Source organism: Lutjanus erythropterus, chromosome 1 (genome assembly GCF_056507025.1).
Source record: "Lutjanus erythropterus isolate fLutEry1 chromosome 1, fLutEry1.hap2, whole genome shotgun sequence".
NCBI classification, from domain to species: domain Eukaryota; kingdom Metazoa; phylum Chordata; class Actinopteri; order Lutjaniformes; family Lutjanidae; genus Lutjanus; species Lutjanus erythropterus.
The window spans coordinates 21,948,445-21,969,118 of record NC_139317.1 but is presented as its reverse complement, the minus strand read 5'-3'; the positions used below and the strand labels follow the sequence as shown (position 1 = coordinate 21,969,118).

The following is a 20,674-nucleotide window of genomic DNA, read 5'->3' as shown; positions in this document are numbered from 1 at the left end:
CCCAATCCCTTAGGCTGCATTCATCTGTAATAGTAACAATACTGGGGAATTTGTTTGTTTTTCTATATTTTTATTTATCTCTTCAACCAATTCCAGTCAATCATATAAAGAATGAATTACATCAAAATTGAACAACCTTGTCAGAAATGATGAATAAATTGCCTTGTATCCTTGTAAAACAATTTCACAGATTTTTCTATTAAAACAACAAATCGATTAATCAAAGAAATGCAAATGCAAAGAATTTCTCTTGTCATGGACAGCCTTATTATCCAATGACTTGACAAGGTATTTCAGAGAGATAATGACCGCCCTCTCCTTCCATCTCCAGATGACACAAGCATTGTCAGTTGCATGAACATGGTGTCCCTGCGGACCAGGAGAGAGACACTGGAGAGGGATGTGCCTATAATACGCCTGGAGAATGATGCTGACCTCAGGGTATGGACAGCTTCTGTACATGATTCCACTATATTCCTGTGTTGTGCTATGGGGGCACTACAGAAAAAGTCACACATACTCACTGGTGACCTCTATTGTACACTCTGTCTGCACCAGAGGAGGATCAAACTTCACTTTGCTGCTGTATAGCCCGCCTTCATTGGGGAATTTGACTGCTCCCTTTGCCAAATCCGAAGCAGGCAGTGCTCAGCCTTGCATGCACACAGATAATGATCAAGTTAATTAGACCTGAGATTGAACGAACTGCAGCAGCAACTTAATCATTTGTAACTTGATTAGAAATACTATATTCTGCACCTCAAGAGACTTGAAAACTTTCCGTTTTTTCAGAGATCTTGAAATTAGGATGTACTTCAGAATTCAGGTCTTGAGCTAAGACATAATGTCTTTGTAATCCAAAACAGTGAAATGATCCTGAAGTCTTAAACACAAACTCAAGGGAAATCCTCTGCTGTCTCTGATTGACAGTGAGCAAGTTAATGTTTTCATTCTTATGCCCATAGGAAATCTATAAATTTGGAAGGAAATTGGGTCAAGGTAGCTTTGGAGTTGTTTGTGAAGCCACCCACATTGAAACACAGAAAAAGTGGGCTATTAAGAAGGTTTGCAAACCAGAGGTGAGTGCATTTGGCATCCCTCTGGGAAGCCTGTTTTTTAATGTGTTGCACTGATAAGAGAGCTTAATGTTTGGAGTTTAACAAATGGCCAAAACCATGCTGAAACTCCATCAGCTGTAATTTGACTTTCTGTCACTTCAGGCAGGAAGTTCGAAAATCAGAATGCTGTGGCAAGAAATAAACATCCTCAGACAAGTGAATCATGCCCACATAATACATCTCCAGGAAGTCTACAACACAGCCAAGGTGAACATTGCTGTCCTTTAAGTAACAAGCCTAATTAAGAGAATGCATTACATTTAATGTGTGTGGCTTATCATAGTCTCCAATTATTGTGTCTCTGCATAAATATTATTCATAAGCACACACAGATTGACTGTATGGTGAGTTGCATTTTCTCTGCTTTTTTCCAGATGATGTATTTGGTTACTGAGCTGTGCGTCGGAGGTGAACTGAAGCAGCTGTTGCAGCGGAAAAAGTTCTTTACAGAGGACGAGACGAGGCATATCATCTGCAGCTTAGCTGACGCTGTTGTCTACCTTCAAAATAAAAGTAATGTTCTACAGATTGACATTTTGATAGTATTGAAAATCATCTTAAAAGTATAGTTCAGATTATTTGAAGTGGGGTTGTGTGAGGTACAGAAGATGGTGATCAGCACACCCCATATTTGGAGGAGCAGAGAGGAGTACCATCATGGAAGCTAAGCAATTGACTGCTGTGGACAGGGTCAGCAGCAATATCAGTATTGTAAGTGTACGATAAATTTAAACAATTTTCACCACTTAACTTTGCTGTCAGGTAGCCTTTTCCCACAGAAAACTGCTGTTATATATATATTATCAAGTAGAACACAGGAGTTTCTGGTCCACTTCTGCCTCCATCTATTAGTTCAGCTAATGTGTTCAGCTTGATAAAATTACTATTTTTGATACAGGAGACTGCTTGAATGAGAGAGAGCAATATTTGACTTATATGGCAGTTTTCCATGGGAAAAGGCTATGTGACAGCAATGAAAATAGTTTAAGTATAACATGCGCTTTAACTGATATTGCTGCTGGCACTGTCTGCACCAGTACATTGCTTAGATTCCATTCAACTCACTGTCTGTGAAGTAAAATGACTGATTTTTCCAAAGAAGTCTGTTTGGTTTGAAGAGATTGATATATGGCTTATATAACAGTGGTTTCCTGTCAGCTATCTGACGGCAAGTGGGGAACATATTCTAAATGAAGCGTGCACTTAAACTGATATCAATTTTTTTAGGTGGCTAAAACACATTTTGTTGCTGATCCTGTCCACAGCAGTACATATCTTATTTTCTTACACCAGGAACCTCTCTGCTTAAAGTGGTAGTTCACCCAAAAATGAAATTTCACTCAATATCTACTCACCCCTGTGCTGATGTGAGGATGGGAGAAGATCTCCAGTTCATAAAACACTCCTGGAGTCACCTGTAATGATGTGATACTCTGTGCCCTTACAGCTTTCAGTCATAATAAAAATGTAATTCATTTTGATAAAAGAGCAATTACAAACACCTTTCAGGAAAAATAAACAAACATAATAAACATTTTAATTAAATCCATGTGTTTTATTTAGAGATGCTGTTTCTCCTTTAAACATTGAAATCTATGGTTAGAGGTAATTTAGGATATTGCCTGGCAATGAGGCATCATTACATGTGGCTAATGACTAATTTACAACAGGCTAGGGAGCAGTACTGATTAATAGGTGTGCTTTCACATGGAAAGTCCCTCTGTGCTGGTTTTACTCACCCCTGTAGAGACCAGTAATACTAATGAGGTAGCCAGAACCCTTTTGTTCAAATGACCAATCATGAAAGTCCTTCAGCTTCAATTTGTTTGGGTTTTCAAATGTTTGCTGTCCTTGTCAGTCTCAGCTGCTTCAGATATTAGTCTTACTGTACTTACGCTGTGCTCTGAGCTTTAATGTTAATACATGCTGGTAACAACGTGATACATTGTGCATTTATATCCAGTTGTTTTTTGAAACAGCATGATTTCTCAGTTACCAGAGTGATGATTACTGAAACACAATGCACCAAAAAATAGGTTATTATTGGTAATTGGTAACATAATTTCCTATTCTATTAAATAACCAAGAGAAATGCAAAAATAATGAGTGTATTTTAAAATGGGTAATTGTTATTTAGGGTATGTATAACTATAAACAAAGACATTTATGAATATGAAAGTGAGAGTTCAGTTGCTAGAGAGCAGTTAAAAAAACAGGAATTACAGACCAAAAATATCTTAAATGGATCAAGGAAAAAAGAACATTTTCATGTGTTTGTTTTGTGCACACCAGTTGGTCTAACTTACCTTTCACACACCATCAACACTGTTGCATTTTATAATTGGTTGCTTCAAACAGAGCAGTGAAAAGAATTGCCCAGGGCAATTGTATTTTTCCTCCTGCCTTCTCTCACTCCAAGTTTTGTTAACGAGGCCCTTCAGCCTGGCCCACTGTAAGTGAGGTAAACAGATCACTGTGTTAGTATGAGCAAAACAGGGTTTATTCTGGTGAGTGACATTAGCAATTCATGTTGTGCTTCACTCCGATTACAGACTTTTATTTATTTTCGTCAGCACTCCCAGTCTGACTCCAGTTCTTGTCATATTATTTAAGACAAGAAAAAATATGTTGACAACAACATATACCTTTGTTTTCAGCTGGCTCCGTGTTTGCGATAGTTTGTGTCAGGTGAATTTTCAAAACATGGGTATGTTAAACTGAGTCCGTGAAGCTGCTTAGCTAAGTTAGTCTTTATTAAACCCTGTAGGCACATATGTTCTCTTCTTTGTAGATTTAACCAAACTATTTAGGAGTAGTTGATAGCTGTAATGCAGCGCCTGCACACCAACTTTTGCCCCTAAGTTAAAGGAGAAATCTGAAATATATTTATGATATGTCATCATTAAGGAAACATGCCAAGATGAAATATTCGCTTCTCCAACAACAACACTACAGCTGCAGTGTCCTCCTTTAAGATTTATATTTTGGCTTGTAACTTGTGTAATTGTTTGCCTATTTCATGTTAATTTGAGTTAAAATTAATACTGAATGTTTGCTGAATTACTTAGGGTCTGTTTATGAGTTGAATCATTAATAATCTTTTAAAAAAATGTAGATGTTTATAACAGTTGAATTGAGCAACATGTTAATAAAGTTTGGCAGACAGTAAGGCAGGCAGTCACTGAACTCAAACTCCATGGTGTTTATTTTTGGAGCAGCGTGTATTTGTTTTTGGACCTTTAGCCTCTAAATGGTCACCAGCTAGTTGATAACTGTATCTGTTTGTGGCTTTGTGTACCATGGTTTCAGCTTTTGTAGCTGTAAACTGCTGTCTGCCAGGGCTGAGACAGGGTGAATAAGAGCAGTGAGAGTGAATAGAACTGCAGCAGCTGCTGTAAAAACCAAAACAGTATGATAATTTTAAGTTTCTTCATTAATATGAGCAATCCCATTGCTGATATAAAAATATTGATATGAGTCTAGAGTACAACTAGTCATGTAAATGGTAGAATTCAAACCCAATATGTCTGTGTAAAAGGTTTCCTCCTCAAATCTTACAGATATAGTGCACCGGGACTTGAAACTTGAGAACATTCTTGTGAAAAATTCTCCCGATGAGGATGAAAATGGCAGGATTGATATCAAGGTAAGATGATGACACACACTGTGAAACTTTCCATCACCATTTCTTGTCCATTCTCTTTGGACTGAGTACAAGCCTCTGCCGCTTTTTCCTCCCCCACTATCTCCTCTATATTTAGTAAAGGCTTTAAATACTGCCTCATTATGACAGACTCCCTCCGGTCTTCCTTTATACAACACCTTTACAAAGAGGGACTCAACTGCATCTTTAAACAAATTACCAGCTGAGCACAGCGTGTTGCGTGCATTGACAGCAAGCCAGCCAAAGCAGATACCTGGTGTGTGAGCTAAAACAAGTCAAGACCGCAGCATTAATGTCCCTGTCTCTGTCATACACACATACACAAACAGCCACATTCTGTACATGTTGTAAGGAAGTGTTGTCATGGCACAGCATAAATGGATTTCATTTCACAGTTTTTTTTCTAATTTATTTTCATTTTTTTGCCTTTGTAATAATGTGACACACCTTTGCAAGTATATGAATCTAGGACTGTTGTCTAGGATTATTGTTTGTGGCCTTGTTTTCCAGACAAAAGCATCTTTACAGTAACAAAAGATTTAATGTGGGTCCTGTCAGACCATCTAAATCATGTTTATGTGTGTCACCTTTTTCTTAAGTGCTATTCTCTACCTAGGTGGCAGACTTCGGATTATCGGTGCAGGCAGTTGGCATAGGGATTGAGAACATAATGACGGAGGCCTGTGGGACGCTTATCTATATGGGTACGACACCTGTATCTCCTACAGCATGCTACTAGGCAACACAGATGACCACCGGGATAGAGCTCTAAATTTGAATGAGTGGTGTAGCAGCAGGACTCGCCATCTGCCACAGTAACTTTTTGGTTCCACCATGTGGACATTTTAAAATTCTACACAAAGTGGTTTTAAATTTGTAGCAGTAAGTATACCTATTTCTATTTTTGCATGTGGAATGTATAAGGTATATTTTATATTTATACTTATTATGTAAAGGTACATTTGTACTTCAGGAGTTGCATGTTGAAATGAATTGAAGTGAATTTGTGAAACCTGTGTTGTTCCTGCTTGCAGTCTTCTTCTCCGTCTCCACTTTTATTGGTGCATTGCTGCCTTTTATGGCTCATTGCTGGCTCCAGTTGTGGATATGCATTACCACCCTGTATATCACATGGCTCTTGTGCTTGTGGTATGTGTGTGTTATGCTTGAGAATGTTCTGATCTAACAATGAAACGTTGCTCACTAGAACCACCAGGGGTCAAAAACTTGTTTTAAAGTTGTACAACCCCATATCCAAAAAAGTTTGGGCATTCTGTGAAATGAAAATAAAAACAGACTGCAATGATTTGCAAATACTTCTTGACATATATTCAACTGAATACGGTACAAAGACAAGATATTTAATGTTCAAGCTGAACATTAAATCATTACTGAGAGTTGTTATAGAAAAGGTGATATATCACAGTGGTAAACATTCTCCTATCTCAACTTATTTGAAACGTGTTGCAGGCATCATATTCAGCATGAGTGTGTATTTACAAAAAAACCCTAAAGTTAATCATGTTGAACTTTAACATACATTTTACACAGGGTCACATCCTTTTTGGAATTGGAGTTGTAGTTTAAAGCCACTAAATGTCCATATTTCAGACAAAGATAGCCTTACATTTGTGTATGTTTTTGGATTTCAGCACCTGAAGTTATGAGTGGTCGCAGTTACACCCAATGGTGTGATGTATGGAGCATAGGAATCGTTATGTATATGTTGTAAGTACATGCACACATACTATACATACGTATACATATATATACATATATATATATATATATATATATATATATATATATATATATATATATATATATATATATACACATAATCCATACAGTACTTACAGTGAATACATGTGTCTGAGCTGCATGTCCCTGTAGGCTGTGTGGGGAGTCCCCGTTTGAGTCCAAAACAAAGGCAAACCTACTCAAGGAGATTACGAACCAGGAAATTAGATTCACACAACCCATCTGGGCCACAGTCAGTGATGCAGGTGACACTTTATAATAAATAAATGCATGTAGTCCTGAAAAAAGGAGAAATTGTTTGTGATATGGAGTGAAGGAATGTATTTTTTCTTTGACAAGCAGTACAGGATGTTGCATATTACTCAGATTGTGACGTACAAACTCACCGATTACTTTGAGTCTGTCTCAACAGGAAAAAGTATACTGACTTGCCTACTGAAGGTGGATCCTGCCTACCGCATGTCTGCTAAGCAGCTACTAGAAAACCCCTGGATCACAGTAAGACACTGATTGTTGCAGCTGCATTCATAAACTTTACCACCAAATGAGTCACACAAAGAGCTCTTATTGGGTGCTTTGTCCCACAGGGTGACAGTGATGTGCCTGTTATACCGGACAATGTGCTGGACATGATGCATCACTACAACCTGGAACAGCAAAAGAGTAAGACAATGATGAAGACTTATCCTCACTGAAATTAGATAAAAACTGTATAACAATCTATAAAACAACAATCTATAAAATCTGTATAACAATAAAAGGGTTCTCTGTAGAAGAACCTTAGAGTGCTCTAGATAAAACCCCTGGAATATAAAAAGGTTCTCCCTAGATAAAACCCTTGGGATATAAAAAAGATTCTCTGTAGAACCGTCTAAGTGTGTTCAAGATAAAAGCCTTGGAATATAAAAAGGTTTTTTGTAGAAAATGCTGGGTGGGTCCTTGTTGGCACCTTTTGAAGGTGGAAAGATGCTGGACAGAACCTCTCATGGGGGGTTCTGGGCGAGACCTTTATGATTGGTTCTAGGTGGACCTCTCTAAGTGGATTCCAAGTCAAACGATTATAAAGAATTCTCACAGGAACCAAAAAGCGGTTCTTTTATGGGGACACGTCAGAGAACCCTTTATGGGCTCTAGTCGGCATCTTTATTTCTAAGAGTGTATGAAAATAATGGATGAAATTGAGGCCAAACAATTTTCAGTTTAATTTCTGTTATTGACCATGAGTGTGTTTAATGATTGATTATCAGGCAGTGGAGAGTACTGAGAAACAGAGACAGAGAGAGAACCAAAGCCACACAAGGTTGTCTGATGTTAATGTTATTTAAAACTGTCCACCATAGTAACAAAGACTCTGAAGAACTTGTCCCTCACCTCTGCTGAGGACTCACAGGACTTCCCTCCGGTCCCCGGGGTCGATCCAGCAGAAACAAACAGCAACGACAGGAGCCTCAGTCCTGACAGAAGCTCCTGCTCACCCTCTACATTCACCAAACTGGTACTGTATGTCTGTTTTACAGCTCTACAACAAGTTGACCTCACCTGTTTCTTGATCAAGTCTTTAAATCTCTTTAAAAGATGTTGAGACTCTACTTGTCTATTTAAGCCCTGTTACATCTGCTTGCACATCACTTACCTTATCTTGTTTTTAGACTATCCCATTAAGTAGATAACTCGCCACTCACAACAAAACAGGTTTTACAAAGTTGTTGGAGTTTTTGTCCATTATTTGTAATGGTTCTGAACATTTTTAGTCACCAACTCATATGGGTAAACATCTTAAGAGGTCTTGAACAAACCATGATAACCATATCTTCTACACCCTAGATTCTCAAACTATGGTACATGGTAGAGGAATGTTTTATAAAAAAAAATGACATAAATTAATTCAAAACATGATACTATTAAAATACCACATTTCAAATGAAAATACATAAAACACAAGATTACTGTAATGTAATTGAAAATAGGTTTTGACTTTTCTGTTTATTTCAGTATTTGCCAGCTACAAAGTCACAATCATGTTTCGTAGCACTGGTCACTATAGTTGGGTAGGAAGATGGGGTCCCACTGTGCACTGTTGTTCAAATGCAAAATTTTTTTTTTTACATGTATACAGTCTATAAATACAATAACTTACTAATGTTAGTGTTGAGGTTTATTTTAATTATTTGAGTGTTGGTCAATAATACATTTGGGGTAATGATGCTGATCCTAGATCAGAAATTAAATGCAGCTTTGGCTTGAGTTTATTCTAATGCATTCTTATTAATTGCACTACATGGAAAAACAGGATAAGATGAACACTTTTTACATTTTAAACAATAATGGGCTGAAAAATACTAATTTTGATCTGATCTGTTAATTATCTGGTCTCTGCTTTGCTATCACCCTTAGTTTTTTCCTAGTTTCTTCTGCTTTTGGATGAGAGTTAACTCATGTATTACAGACTGTAAATATTTATTATGTATTAATACTAAATTTGTTTTGCTGTCTGTAATTCTGTTAGCATGTGACCAGCACCTGAGTAATGCTAAAAGTCACAAAAAATAAACATTAACTTGTTGTTGTTGTTTTTTTAATGTCCAGGGGAGCATACCCCTCGACCCAACCCCCCTTATGAGTCTGTGTTGTACTTTGGTCACACATTCTTCTTACCTTTATCACCTGTGACCAGTTTGCAGGCCTGACAGTAAGGTGGTAGTTGGAGAGAGCAAAGTTTGAGAAACACTGATTCATTTCATAATCAAAGGATGAGTGTTCAGATTATTACCGGATCTTATATTAGGTTTTGCAAAGGTACTTGTACTTTACACTAACAGACTCCATAAAGCTGCATATCTAGTTATAAATATGCACATATTTTGCTTAGTGTGCATTCTTGTTATGTATAAATTTAATTCATGCCAGTATCCAAGTGGTAATTAATGACTGTGAATCTCATATCTTTCAAGACACAGATTGAAAACAAAACAAAGCAAAACTGAATTTTCCTTTAAAGTAAATCACCACTCTATAGGTCAGCCTTTATCTATTATTATTATTATTTATCTATTATGGTCATGGAATCCATGTATTGATCTCTCACCTTTCTTTGGGTTATCCTTGTATCTTGGAATAAAGACTGAAGACATTGGTGGAAACGTCCAGGAGGACAAACACAAAAACAGCTCTGAAACTCCAGGGCCCTCTCATGAAGCCACCACACAGGTTTGTTAAACCTCCAACAACGTAGCCTTTGCAGTTGACCTTTGTTCTTTGTTTTATATAATTAAATTATATTGGCAGTAGCTCTTGACGCATCCTTTAGTCTTGATCAAAATTATAAGACTACTAATATCTACTGCTGTACATTCTGCTTTTGAGGACAAACTTTCTTACTGAACTGCTCCTGTGCTCTCATATTTTCATGCATAATGTCTGTCATGTTCAGTCACCACTAGATGGTGCCAGATTTACCTGTTACAGAAGATGGTACTAAAGATGTAGCCATGCAGCTGCTTTTAAATGAATGTGATAGTTAATTCTGTTATGTAAGATGAATATGAATCTCATCCCTGCAGTCTCATCCCGGTGTGAAAACCTCCACACAGCCGAGTGCAAAGCAGTGTAGGCCTCGGGACAAGAAGGTCATCAGCACAGGACAGGAAACAGCTTCTGACCAGAGATCATCTACCTCCATTAAAAGTAGGACTGTTCCCCGCAAACCACCGGCCATCTGAGACCAGTACCCCTTAAGTATAAAGCTAAACAAACGAGCCATATCACTGGAGAGCAGGCATGCAAGAGAGAAAAACTACACTTTATTTAATGTGATTCTGCGATTTAGCAGTGATGTGAATGGACATACTGTGAATGATGCAACCTTCATGGTGATGACTAGAGACCAAGCAGTGACAACAGTGTCAACTGAAGAGGCCTCATATGCAGGTGTGAAATACAAGAAGACCACTGCAGCTGAGGGTCCAGCCTCAGCCTTGTGCCAAAGCACAGGGACCCCAGTCTGAGGGGCAAACCTGCTACTGTCAAACACAAAAGCTTACTGTCACACAGCCAACTGTTTGAGAATGTCCACTCTAGCAGTCCAAATACAGACACGCTTTCTATAGTGGCCAGCAAACACAGACTGAATCAGTTTGTCAGATATTACAGGTGACATCTGATCGGAGGGTTTTATCATAAAGCAGCAACCTGGAGTTTTGCAGTTCAACTCATTTCTGTTTGGTAAATCCAAGTTTAGTGATGTAAACTGAAATTAAAGAGAGTTTACTCAGTGAGATGCTTGCTTAAACTAATGCTTACACAAATGACAATAAATAAACTGTGACTATGGAAACTGTTATGGAAACTTTGGCTGCTTTGTATTAATTGACAAAACATTACATAATTTGCTAGCTAGCCAAAACGTTAAAATTTAACTAAACATTGCATTGTTTGTTAGCTACCTAAAAAAAAATGTCAGCCTATTCATGACAGGTCAGTATGGAAGCTCTACTTTCTCCTCCTTTGAGAAAAAGTTGTTGGCTGAATTAATGCAGCAATATGGCCAAATAATAGAGAAGTACAAAATGGAAAACAGCACAATAAGGAAAAAACAGACTGCTTGGCAAAAATGGAAATTTAAAGAGGGTTTAAATTTAACCTTTGTTAATTTTAAGATAGTTTAAAAGTTTGATGCAGCATAATTTAAAATTAAACCATGATTTAATCTGTTTCAAAAATGAATCCTTGTTGGTAGAACCCAGCCTTAGTCGAGTGAAGAGAGACATCCAAGAGATTTGAGCATAGCACAGCTCATTCGTTAATAAAACTATTATTTAGTAATTTACTCACTACCTTATTCATTATCATTATAAAGGTCATCTCTTTATTTATATACACTGTGCATGTATTCCTTTCCTGTATCGAAAAGTAATAGTCGCTTGATATTAATTAAATCTTTCATATAGAGTGAATGTTAATTTGCGGCATTATAGGGAAAGTAATTATTGGCTAGAGGTCGACAGTGATTTAATAATATGGTTAGAGAAGAGATTTTCAACATCCAAATTTGGAGAAAGCATTGTGCAAATTGAATCTCATGAAGTTAGAAATTAGCATTCATCAGAAATGTGTGATTACAACTTGATGCTGTCTTTAAATCAGTAATAGTAGTGGTATGTATAATGTGCCAAATATCATAAAAGACAGAGTGGTTGCACAGCAATTTTGCATATTTAATTTCCAATAAAATTGTTTTATAATTACGTGCTAAATTTCGAAATTGCAGAGAGTCCAGGATTTTTTTCCTGGATATCATTTCACAGCACCAAAGTTAGCATTAGGGATTTTCTTTTTTTCCGTTCTGACCTCTCAATTCCAAAACGCCCTATATGCAGTGACTGCACCCACTCAGTGTCAAAACAGAAAGACTGTCACACAGGCTGGTTACGCTCCATCTGAATGCAGAGGATTGGGACCGAGGGCAGCCACGGGTCTAATCTCGTTTGGAGGCCATTGAAAGCAGTAGGAGCTACTTTGAGGGCACTGCCATTCAAGCACAGGTTTTTCTGCTGTAGAGAGAATAATCCCCGGCATAGATACAACATTAAAGTAGCCAAGCATAACACACAGAGGCTGAATTTCAAATCCGCCCATTTGCATCTTGAAGTGAATGAGTGCCAACAATGGGGGCTCCGTGTTCACGCACAAGCTCTGTGTTTTAGTGTGTGTGTGTGTGTGTGTGTGTACATGTAGTGTGTATTTGTTGAAGGTGTTTCTGGGCCATTCTACAGAATTGGTTCAAAGTCAGAGTGGTTAACATCAAGTGTCTTTTTCTCCAGAACTGTGTATGTATGTACATTGTATAACATTCAAAGTACACATGTCTAGTGTTTGCACAGTTAATTCTCATATTATATTTTCAGACAGTTTCAGAATATTTTTCCTCTTCCAAAATTTGTCACTACCAAAACGCAATAGTAAATATAATAATAAGGTTTATATCTACTATCTACTATCTACTGTCTATTTTGTTTACATCTACAGTGAAACATTGTTTTTTTATTTATTTTTTTTAAGTTTTCACAGGTTATTGAATAAAAAAATATTCTAAGTAAATTTTTTGAGCTCCATTGTATTTTTTAATCCATTTTTAATTGTGAAGGGAATACAATTGATCATACTGAAATAAAAGTTAAGGATTTATAAGTTTTAGTATACACTGAACCAAACACTATAATGACATCTTAGTTGATAATTTAACTTTAAATTTAACTGTGCTGTTTCACTATCTCAAAGATGCTAGTCAGCACATGGTTAGCCAGCGTAGCTCTGAACAGTCGCTCACAGATAAAACCAAAGTTTTCTAGAATTACAACCAAAAGAAATTCCTTAATTGCAGAGAATCGGTGTATGGTAGTGATGTTACTTAAAGTTACACCCTGATTTTCAGACTTTTTGAACACATTTGCGCCCTCAGCATGCAGCCATGAGAGAGAGGGACACAGACATACTTCCTGATCTAAAGTGTAGGGGTGTGGCTAAAATCAGTCTTTTTTTTTTTTTGTTAAGTTCACTTTCAAAAACATCACATAGATCCTTCTCTAAAAACAACAATGGAAACATTTGCAAAAATCATTTTAGTATAATTTTCATGAGTTGAAATTTAGGGGTTGAGGTCCAGGACAGCCACCTCACAATTCATCCTGCAAATGATGGTTTTTTTCACATATTAGAATTACTGCTATCTATTTTATTTTAGATTAGAATATTTAATATGAAGATCTTAGTTAACATTTAAGATTTGCATACTTAAATGTATTTTAAATTATTTTTTTGGTTGTGGGAAAGCATTTTAGACCAGTTCGGTAGAATGGCTCCTCTACATTTCAGGGAAGAGGTAGTTGTTTCTAAAGTGTGGAGACAGTATGTTAAACTTCATCAAACTCTGTCCAGGCACACATACTTGTTCTTGGGTGGTGTTTCTTAACCTGGTGAGTAGTTTTTTGTTAGGAGAATGAACAAATGTCATGTGAATTATCTTTGATTGAAGCTCATTGCCAAAACAGACTGCAACATATCTTAACATCACACTGTATGCCTTTGGTTTACTCAGACTGCTCTAAACAGCAGATGGAGCTCTAGTAAGTTGCTGAATTCATTTCCTGGAGTTAATCTGACAGGAGAGTGCTATCCCTGAAGCTTACTACCTAGTTTTGTGCATGAAGATGTGTAATTAGAATTGATTGCTTGAGTCACTGCCCATTAAAACTGTGATGTCCATGTAATGTGTCACTAATTAATATGTTGTATGGTTATGTCTTGATGGTCCATTCAGACAAAGTAAATGGTGAAGACAGGCTTCTGTCCGAGTGCTGTCTTATTCACTCAAAACATGATTGTGTTGGTAGATAATTTGAGAAATAAAAAAGCAAAAACACACAGCAGTGATTCGTCTCTTTTCCCTTTAGACTACCTCACTGGAAGGCTGTTCAGACAACCTGTTGTATGGCTCATTTTTGTCAGAAGAGGAGATGGGATTTCAGCATATGGTCCTCATTGTTGTGATTAATTATAGCGAAGCAAAACGGGAAAAAAAAATCTTCAAGTTGATTTGTGCGAGCAGAATATGACCTGCCACAAGTTGCATATACCTCAAGGTGGAAGAAAGTCAAAGAGACATAAATAACACCATACATACAACAAACACTCTAATTCCAGTTTAAATTGGAATTAAATTTATTCTTTAAGGATTAGTATGTATGAAATACATGTAATTATATAATGTTTTGGTTTGATTTAATTTTTAAAATTTCTAAAGTTGCTCTGTGCCAGAAAACATCCAAATATTTAAAAGATGTGTCAAATGCCTTTGAAATCTACTATTAAAATCTAAATCTACCTTCTGATAACATAGGTATGAAATGTGCTATTATAATAATCGTTTTAAAATCTTTTTTTTTTTTTTTTATTAAAATGTCACCCCTCAAATTTGTTTACAAGATTTCCATCAGCTTCATCAGATCAGGCATAAAGAAGGTTAGCTATACCTTAAGTTCCCCTATCTCACTTCCTGGTTTTGAAAAAAGGTGGGAAAACTGCTCAAGCGCTGGCAAGCTTCTAAATTTTCCACAGTTTCCTTCAATAATATTGCTATCAGATGTGTCTCAACCATAAGATATAAACTCCATACCACTTCTAAATCAAAACTAAAGAAGAATTATAGTTTTAAAATATGTATTTTGTTTAGCATTCAGAGAACTCTTAGCAACTTAAAAAAAATAAAATGGCTATTCATTACGACTATACTGTGAAATAAAAAAATAACATTTTTAGAGAGATGTCAGCTTTGTCAGATTTTCCATCGAAGTTGATGTCTACATTTAATAAAAATGTAATCACTAGGATGTTTCTTTAAAAATATTTTTTTGCAGCATAATGGAAGAGTAAAAATCAACCCCCCCTCAAAATATGGTTTAGTCCAGTTCTCAAGAAAGAGAGGAATCAGTGTCTTCGTGTGTGATGACAGTAGGTTCAGATGCTGTTAAAATACTCAGTTAGTTTGTGTTGCTGTGTGCCAGCAGGCGCCTCCAGTTCTTCTTTAACTCCTTTGGCCAAAACAAGAGAGAGAAGCAGTGGGAGGGGAGGGGAGGGGGGGGGGGGCATCACGAGGGAGGCTGTATGGTGGATAGGTTAGGGGCGTGAATTTGGGACAAAGCATGGAGGCAAAGGAAATTAGAAAATTCGTCGGGATGGAACAAGGGATGCGCCCCCTGCACCCCCCACAGACCCTCCCCCCCTTTTTCCTCCAGCAGCGCTCCTGACAGATGGAAGTAAGGGTGGGTGGGTTGACGGGCTGGAGGGGATTAAAACTCCGCAGCCCCATTTTGGAGCCTGAGGAGACTGTCACTCCCTGCAAAAGGTGGGGTGCAGAGAGGCACTTGTGGCGAGGAGTCACAGGGCGTGTGAAGTGGGTGCACGCGGGCTAATGTCAAAAGAGGCAAGGATGCTTCCCCTCCCTCAGCCTCCCTCAGCCTCCCCTCCGCTCCATCCACCTTTATCCACTGAGGAGGAATGGGGGGGGGGGGGCACATCTCAATAACCTTAATAGAGCTCCCTTTAATTAATCAGCTCATCTGCAGAGGCCCGATACCTGCAGCTGAACCCCCCCCCACCAACGCACACACACACACACACACACACACACACACACACACTCCCCTCCATCCTCACCCCAAACACAACATCCTCACACTGCTGCTGTGACATTGTGGTAATGAGGTAACACAGCTACAATGTCATGGAAATGTTGCGGAGACGTTATCTGTGGGAGCTCATCACACATGCTGATGTTCCTGATCCCCTTCAATGTTTGCGTTGTGTGTGTGGAGATGCATGTGTGTGTCTGTTCATGTGTGTCCCCCACCACTCCAAAAAAAAAAAAAAAAAAAAAGGAAAAAATAAGAGATACATATGGCCAAATGGTGGGAGGAAACCATGATGCCTCTATTTTCCACAGAAGAAGAAGAGAGGGGGGGAAACCCACCTCAAGTAAACATTTGAAACAGATGGCAATTTCAAAGCAGGCCTCATCAATCTTTGTTGACACTACCCTCCTTTTTTTAAAACTACTCTTATTTGGGATATTTGCAATTATAATACATACTGTAAGCTCATTTGAATATCAAATTAATTACTGAACACACTGGAGTAAATACCTCTTTTATAACTCCTTGTTAAAAGTGAAAAGTTCTTGACTACGGTTGGATGGCGTCTTAATTTACAGTGATATCCAATCCCAAGTTACTTCACATAAAAGGCATTACTATACATATTTTAATGGGGAGGTGGTTGTTTTCCAAGCAATTTTCTGCTAGAGTACATTTTTAATTTATTCATATTTAATTTATTGGTCTCTGCATACCCGCTCAGTAAAACTAATCAACACCATGTATGGGCCTCTTAAAGCCACATCTCTCCTTGGCAGGGAGACAGGCAGGCAGGCTCTGCATTAGGATAAGCTCTCCTCTCTCTTGTGCACGGCGCTGGGTGAAATGCCCTGCTTTCAGTCAGGCAGACAGATGCCACCTCGAAAGAAACAGGCTTGGGAACTAAAGGGATTATGTAATTAGGATACAAAGAAGTAACTGTAATCCATTACGATTTTAAAATAAATTTTCTATAAAGAATGATATACTAACATGTAGTGTGCATGATACAACACTTGATGAGTCTCACAACACCACTCTGGTCTCAGTAAAACAAGGTCGGCACATACGGGTACTTCACCAAAATGTCAGGCTGCGCGCCCGTTTGGGGGACAGAAGAATCACATACACAACAATGCAATTTTAAGTGTTTTTAAATTATAATTTTAACAAGTTTCTATGAATTGATGTTGAGATACGTAAACCTTGATTTGATTAACCTGTCTAGTAATTGTTCTGTGACCTTACCTGAACCGGAGCATTTGCAAAATCTTAATAAATTAAGGTAAACCGCTAATGTTAGCGACACAGGTCAATCACTAATGTTAGCCACACTGACCAACCACCACTGTTAGTTACAAAGCTACACAGAACAGCTGCTAAAGTTAGCAACACAGACAAAACCCTAACTTTAGACCAATTGCAAATGTAACCTATACCGAACAAGAGCTAACATAAGGTAAAATAAGATAAGAAAAGATCGCGTCAGGTAAGACAAGGAAAAAAAAGGATAAAAATATGAATAAAAAAACTGTACACACAATCTATATACACTACATAGCCAAACAGACCAACAACAAACATTACCTACACACAACAACTGCTAACGTTAGCAATGCAGACTGATCGCTAACATCAGCTACACAGAAATTTAATTTGCTAGCTAACCTGACAACTACTATATAAAATGTACAAATATTTTGGGAATAGGTGGTGATGCTGGTGACTGGGATTGTGTGCATGTGTGAATAAACTTATGTCAGTTTACTTAAAGTGTGAACAGCATAATGTTACTTAACAAAGGACATTTAAATGTGCTTAATCTAAAAGCGCATTTGCACCTGACAAAGGAGTATCTGGTCAAACAACTAATAAACCGACAACGGATGTAAAACATTTTATAAACAGTTTCACCATATTTAGTACTGAGGCAATCCAATAGACATACATTTTTAAAGTAAAGCTCCCAACTCTGGAAAAGGAGTCCTCACAAACAACCTTTTAATCAGAGGTTACAAAAAAAAAAGTCAGAAGAAGAAAAATGTGCCCAGCCTTGAGTGATCGACAACATTTCAATTACTTTATGTGGATAGTGACTGACCACGTTCGCTGCTATCAGAATATCGTCCGCTGGGGACAATGCCCCCCTTTCTGTTACTTTCTGCCCTCCAACTCCTCTCTGCCCTTGGATTGGTTTTATGGAGCTTTGGCAGTCATTTAGCACAGTATGACTGGAGTTCTTATCACCTGACTCTGCTATACACTCCAAATATCTATCGACCCACTGACACACCTTGAGGAGGGATCTACACAACCTTACACATGGAAATGATTTCAATTAATTACCATTCCCCCTTTGACAAGGCACAGAGGAGGGGGGGGGGGGGGGGGGGGGACAAAGGAGCCCAGACAACAGGAGCATTTCTCTGGTGTAATGTGCGCCATGTGTAATGAGCAGCGGAAAGGTCATTTGACACATTTCTGCCAGAATGAATTCATTTATTTCAAGCACTTAATTTTTGAGTCACCTCATTGGTGCGCGGCTTGGCAGTGCACTGAGAGGGTGCATTACCACAAGTGGAGGCTTAGTTTCCTCCCAACAGCTAGTGCTGACCACACGTCTGTGGGAATGCCTGAAGAGCAGAGAGGGAGAGATAGTGAAATGGAGTGTGGGAGATCCAATCACCCCTTCTATCATAGGAAAATCGCCTCCATCACCTTCAGCGTAATTGGAGCATTCATTACAGTTCAGTAAAAATGCAGGTTGCCATTAGGTGGGCAATTTAAAAGTAGGCTTCTGGAGAATGAGAGACTTGAGGGGTCACGATACGGGGTCACAGTCAAGTAAATAATGGGAATTGGTCCCATGAGGCTTGGAAAACCACAAAGCCCGTGGTCACGCACCAAAATACAACTCGGCGCGGGAGAGAGGCAGGAATTCAATCATCAGACAGAAAATAAAATGCCCCCTGCACCCTCTCAACATCACAATAATTACAAATAGAAGACTTTACTGTCCAACCGGGTGAATGATGCCTGTGTGACAACTGGAAATTTTTCTGTTATTTTAGTCACAGTGCTTACATTCAAGCACATAAATTAGATGTACCTACGACTATATGCAGTGGTGGACAGTAGTGAAGTACATTTACTTGAGTACTGTACTTAAGTACATTTTTTGATTATCTGTACTTTACTTGAGTATTTGTTTTTTTTGGAAACTTCTGACTTTCACTCCACTACATTTCAAAGACAAATATTGTACTTTTGACTCCACTACATTTCTAGGAAGGTTGTTGTTACTTTTCGACTAAGCTTTGAAGTCAGCTGTTGGTGTTTTTTTCTTTTCTAAAATGCAATTGATCACATGCTGTGTTCCTCACAAAAGGAAACCAATCACAGTAGCTCCTCTCAAATGGGACTGATATAAAAGTGGAAATACGTCATCCAGGCGCTGTCTGTAACAAGAACAATCAAGCTCTCCCTCTTTCATTCAAACAAAAAGCGGTAATGGTGACGGCAGGAGAAAGACAAAATTAAATCTCAAGATGTTATTATAATTATTAATTATTCCAGGTAGCTTTTAAAGTTGGATTGTTTTTATCGGGGTGAAAAATACAGCATAATTCATGTATATACTGCCTCTGAGGACAGAAAGAAACCTCAGTTATTTAACAGACTTACAGTTATCTTCAATCCTCAATCATTTTTTGCAAACAAAACCTCCTGTAGTCTCACATGGTTTCAGTTTTAGTGGGGAGGATGTTGCCTTCAGTTGCCACTAGAGGCCTCAGTCTGGCTGAAAGTTGCACCACTTTGTTTTTCTATGCACTGCCCTGCTGCTGCTGCTGCTTATGTTTTGTTGTGTTTTCACATTTCTCTACAGGGAAACATTTCACTGAAAGCAAAACCAGAAACATTTGCTTGATCAAAGGAAGCATATTTAATATGTTTAGGTTTGAAAACGGAGTTGTTACTTATGTTCTCAAGGTTATTTTGTAAAAACTTTGTTCTAAACAAAGAAAACACAACAATAGCTCATGTGCGGCACCGCAAACATGCCTGAAGTCACTACAGATAACATGATTTTAGATTCTCTTTGAGAGATTTAAACATTCTCATAACAAATCTGAGTATTTATTTCTTTGTGAAGCTCCCACTAATGACTGTTTTTGCAGGAGAAAATGTTTCTACATTAAATATGAATAAACACATCATGATGAAACAATTAGGCAATGGTCTTCTGTGTAGCTGGTTTAAGTATCTGGATACCTAAAAAAAAATGTGATAACAAAAAACAAAGCTGTATTCACAAATTACCATCACTTCTCAGTGGAAAAGAACGTAATTAGTGAGTTTTGCAGTGAGAAAAACCCAAACAGGCCCTCTCTCTCTCTTGTCAAGACTAAACCATCAGGATTTATGATATGAGACAATAATCAATCAGAAGTTTTCCTTGCTGTCTGCATTGCAACGTACGCCCAGAGGTTCATGATAGGCGGAGGTGTCGAAAGTACACACACAGTCAAGTACAAGTACAGACACTTACAGACAGAAAAGTGGAAGTACTGATTCAACTTCTTTACTCAAGTAAAAGTAAAAAGTACAGGCTTGGAAATGCACTCGAGGTATAAAAGTTAGTCACCCTCTGAAGGACATTTTTGCTGTCTGCTTCTGTGCAAAGCTAACTGAACCTCAGCTTTTCTCCTCTGTCTGTTTCACCTTGTTTAATTTTTTTGTCTTGTTACATCTTTTTCATTTTGATGTCTTTAAGCTACTTTTTTTTAGTCCTGTCTTGTTATATCCTGTTACATTGTTTTCTTCCTCGTCTTCTTCTCTTCATCTTTATACATATTTTGTCTTTTTTATCTTGCATCCTTTTCATCTTGTCACAACTTTTTTGTCTTATTATATCTTTTTCATCTTGATACATCTTTTAAGTACCT

At 37.8% G+C, this 20,674-nt stretch overlaps 1 protein-coding gene across 1 annotated transcript; it reads left to right on the top strand.

The window, feature by feature from the left end:
- The first annotated feature begins 337 nt into the window (after positions 1–337).
- stk33 (serine/threonine kinase 33) lies at positions 338–10,872 on the top strand. Its single transcript, XM_084716796.1, has 13 exons — positions 338–441; positions 966–1,079; positions 1,221–1,325; positions 1,493–1,631; positions 4,679–4,764; positions 5,399–5,486; positions 6,435–6,510; positions 6,676–6,788; positions 6,956–7,041; positions 7,131–7,206; positions 7,884–8,038; positions 9,664–9,750; positions 10,104–10,872. The coding sequence occupies exons 1-13, from the start codon at positions 355–357 to the stop codon at positions 10,260–10,262; spliced, it is 1,371 nt and encodes a 456-aa protein (XP_084572922.1). The 5' UTR covers positions 338–354; the 3' UTR covers positions 10,263–10,872.
- The last annotated feature ends 9,802 nt before the right edge of the window (positions 10,873–20,674 follow it).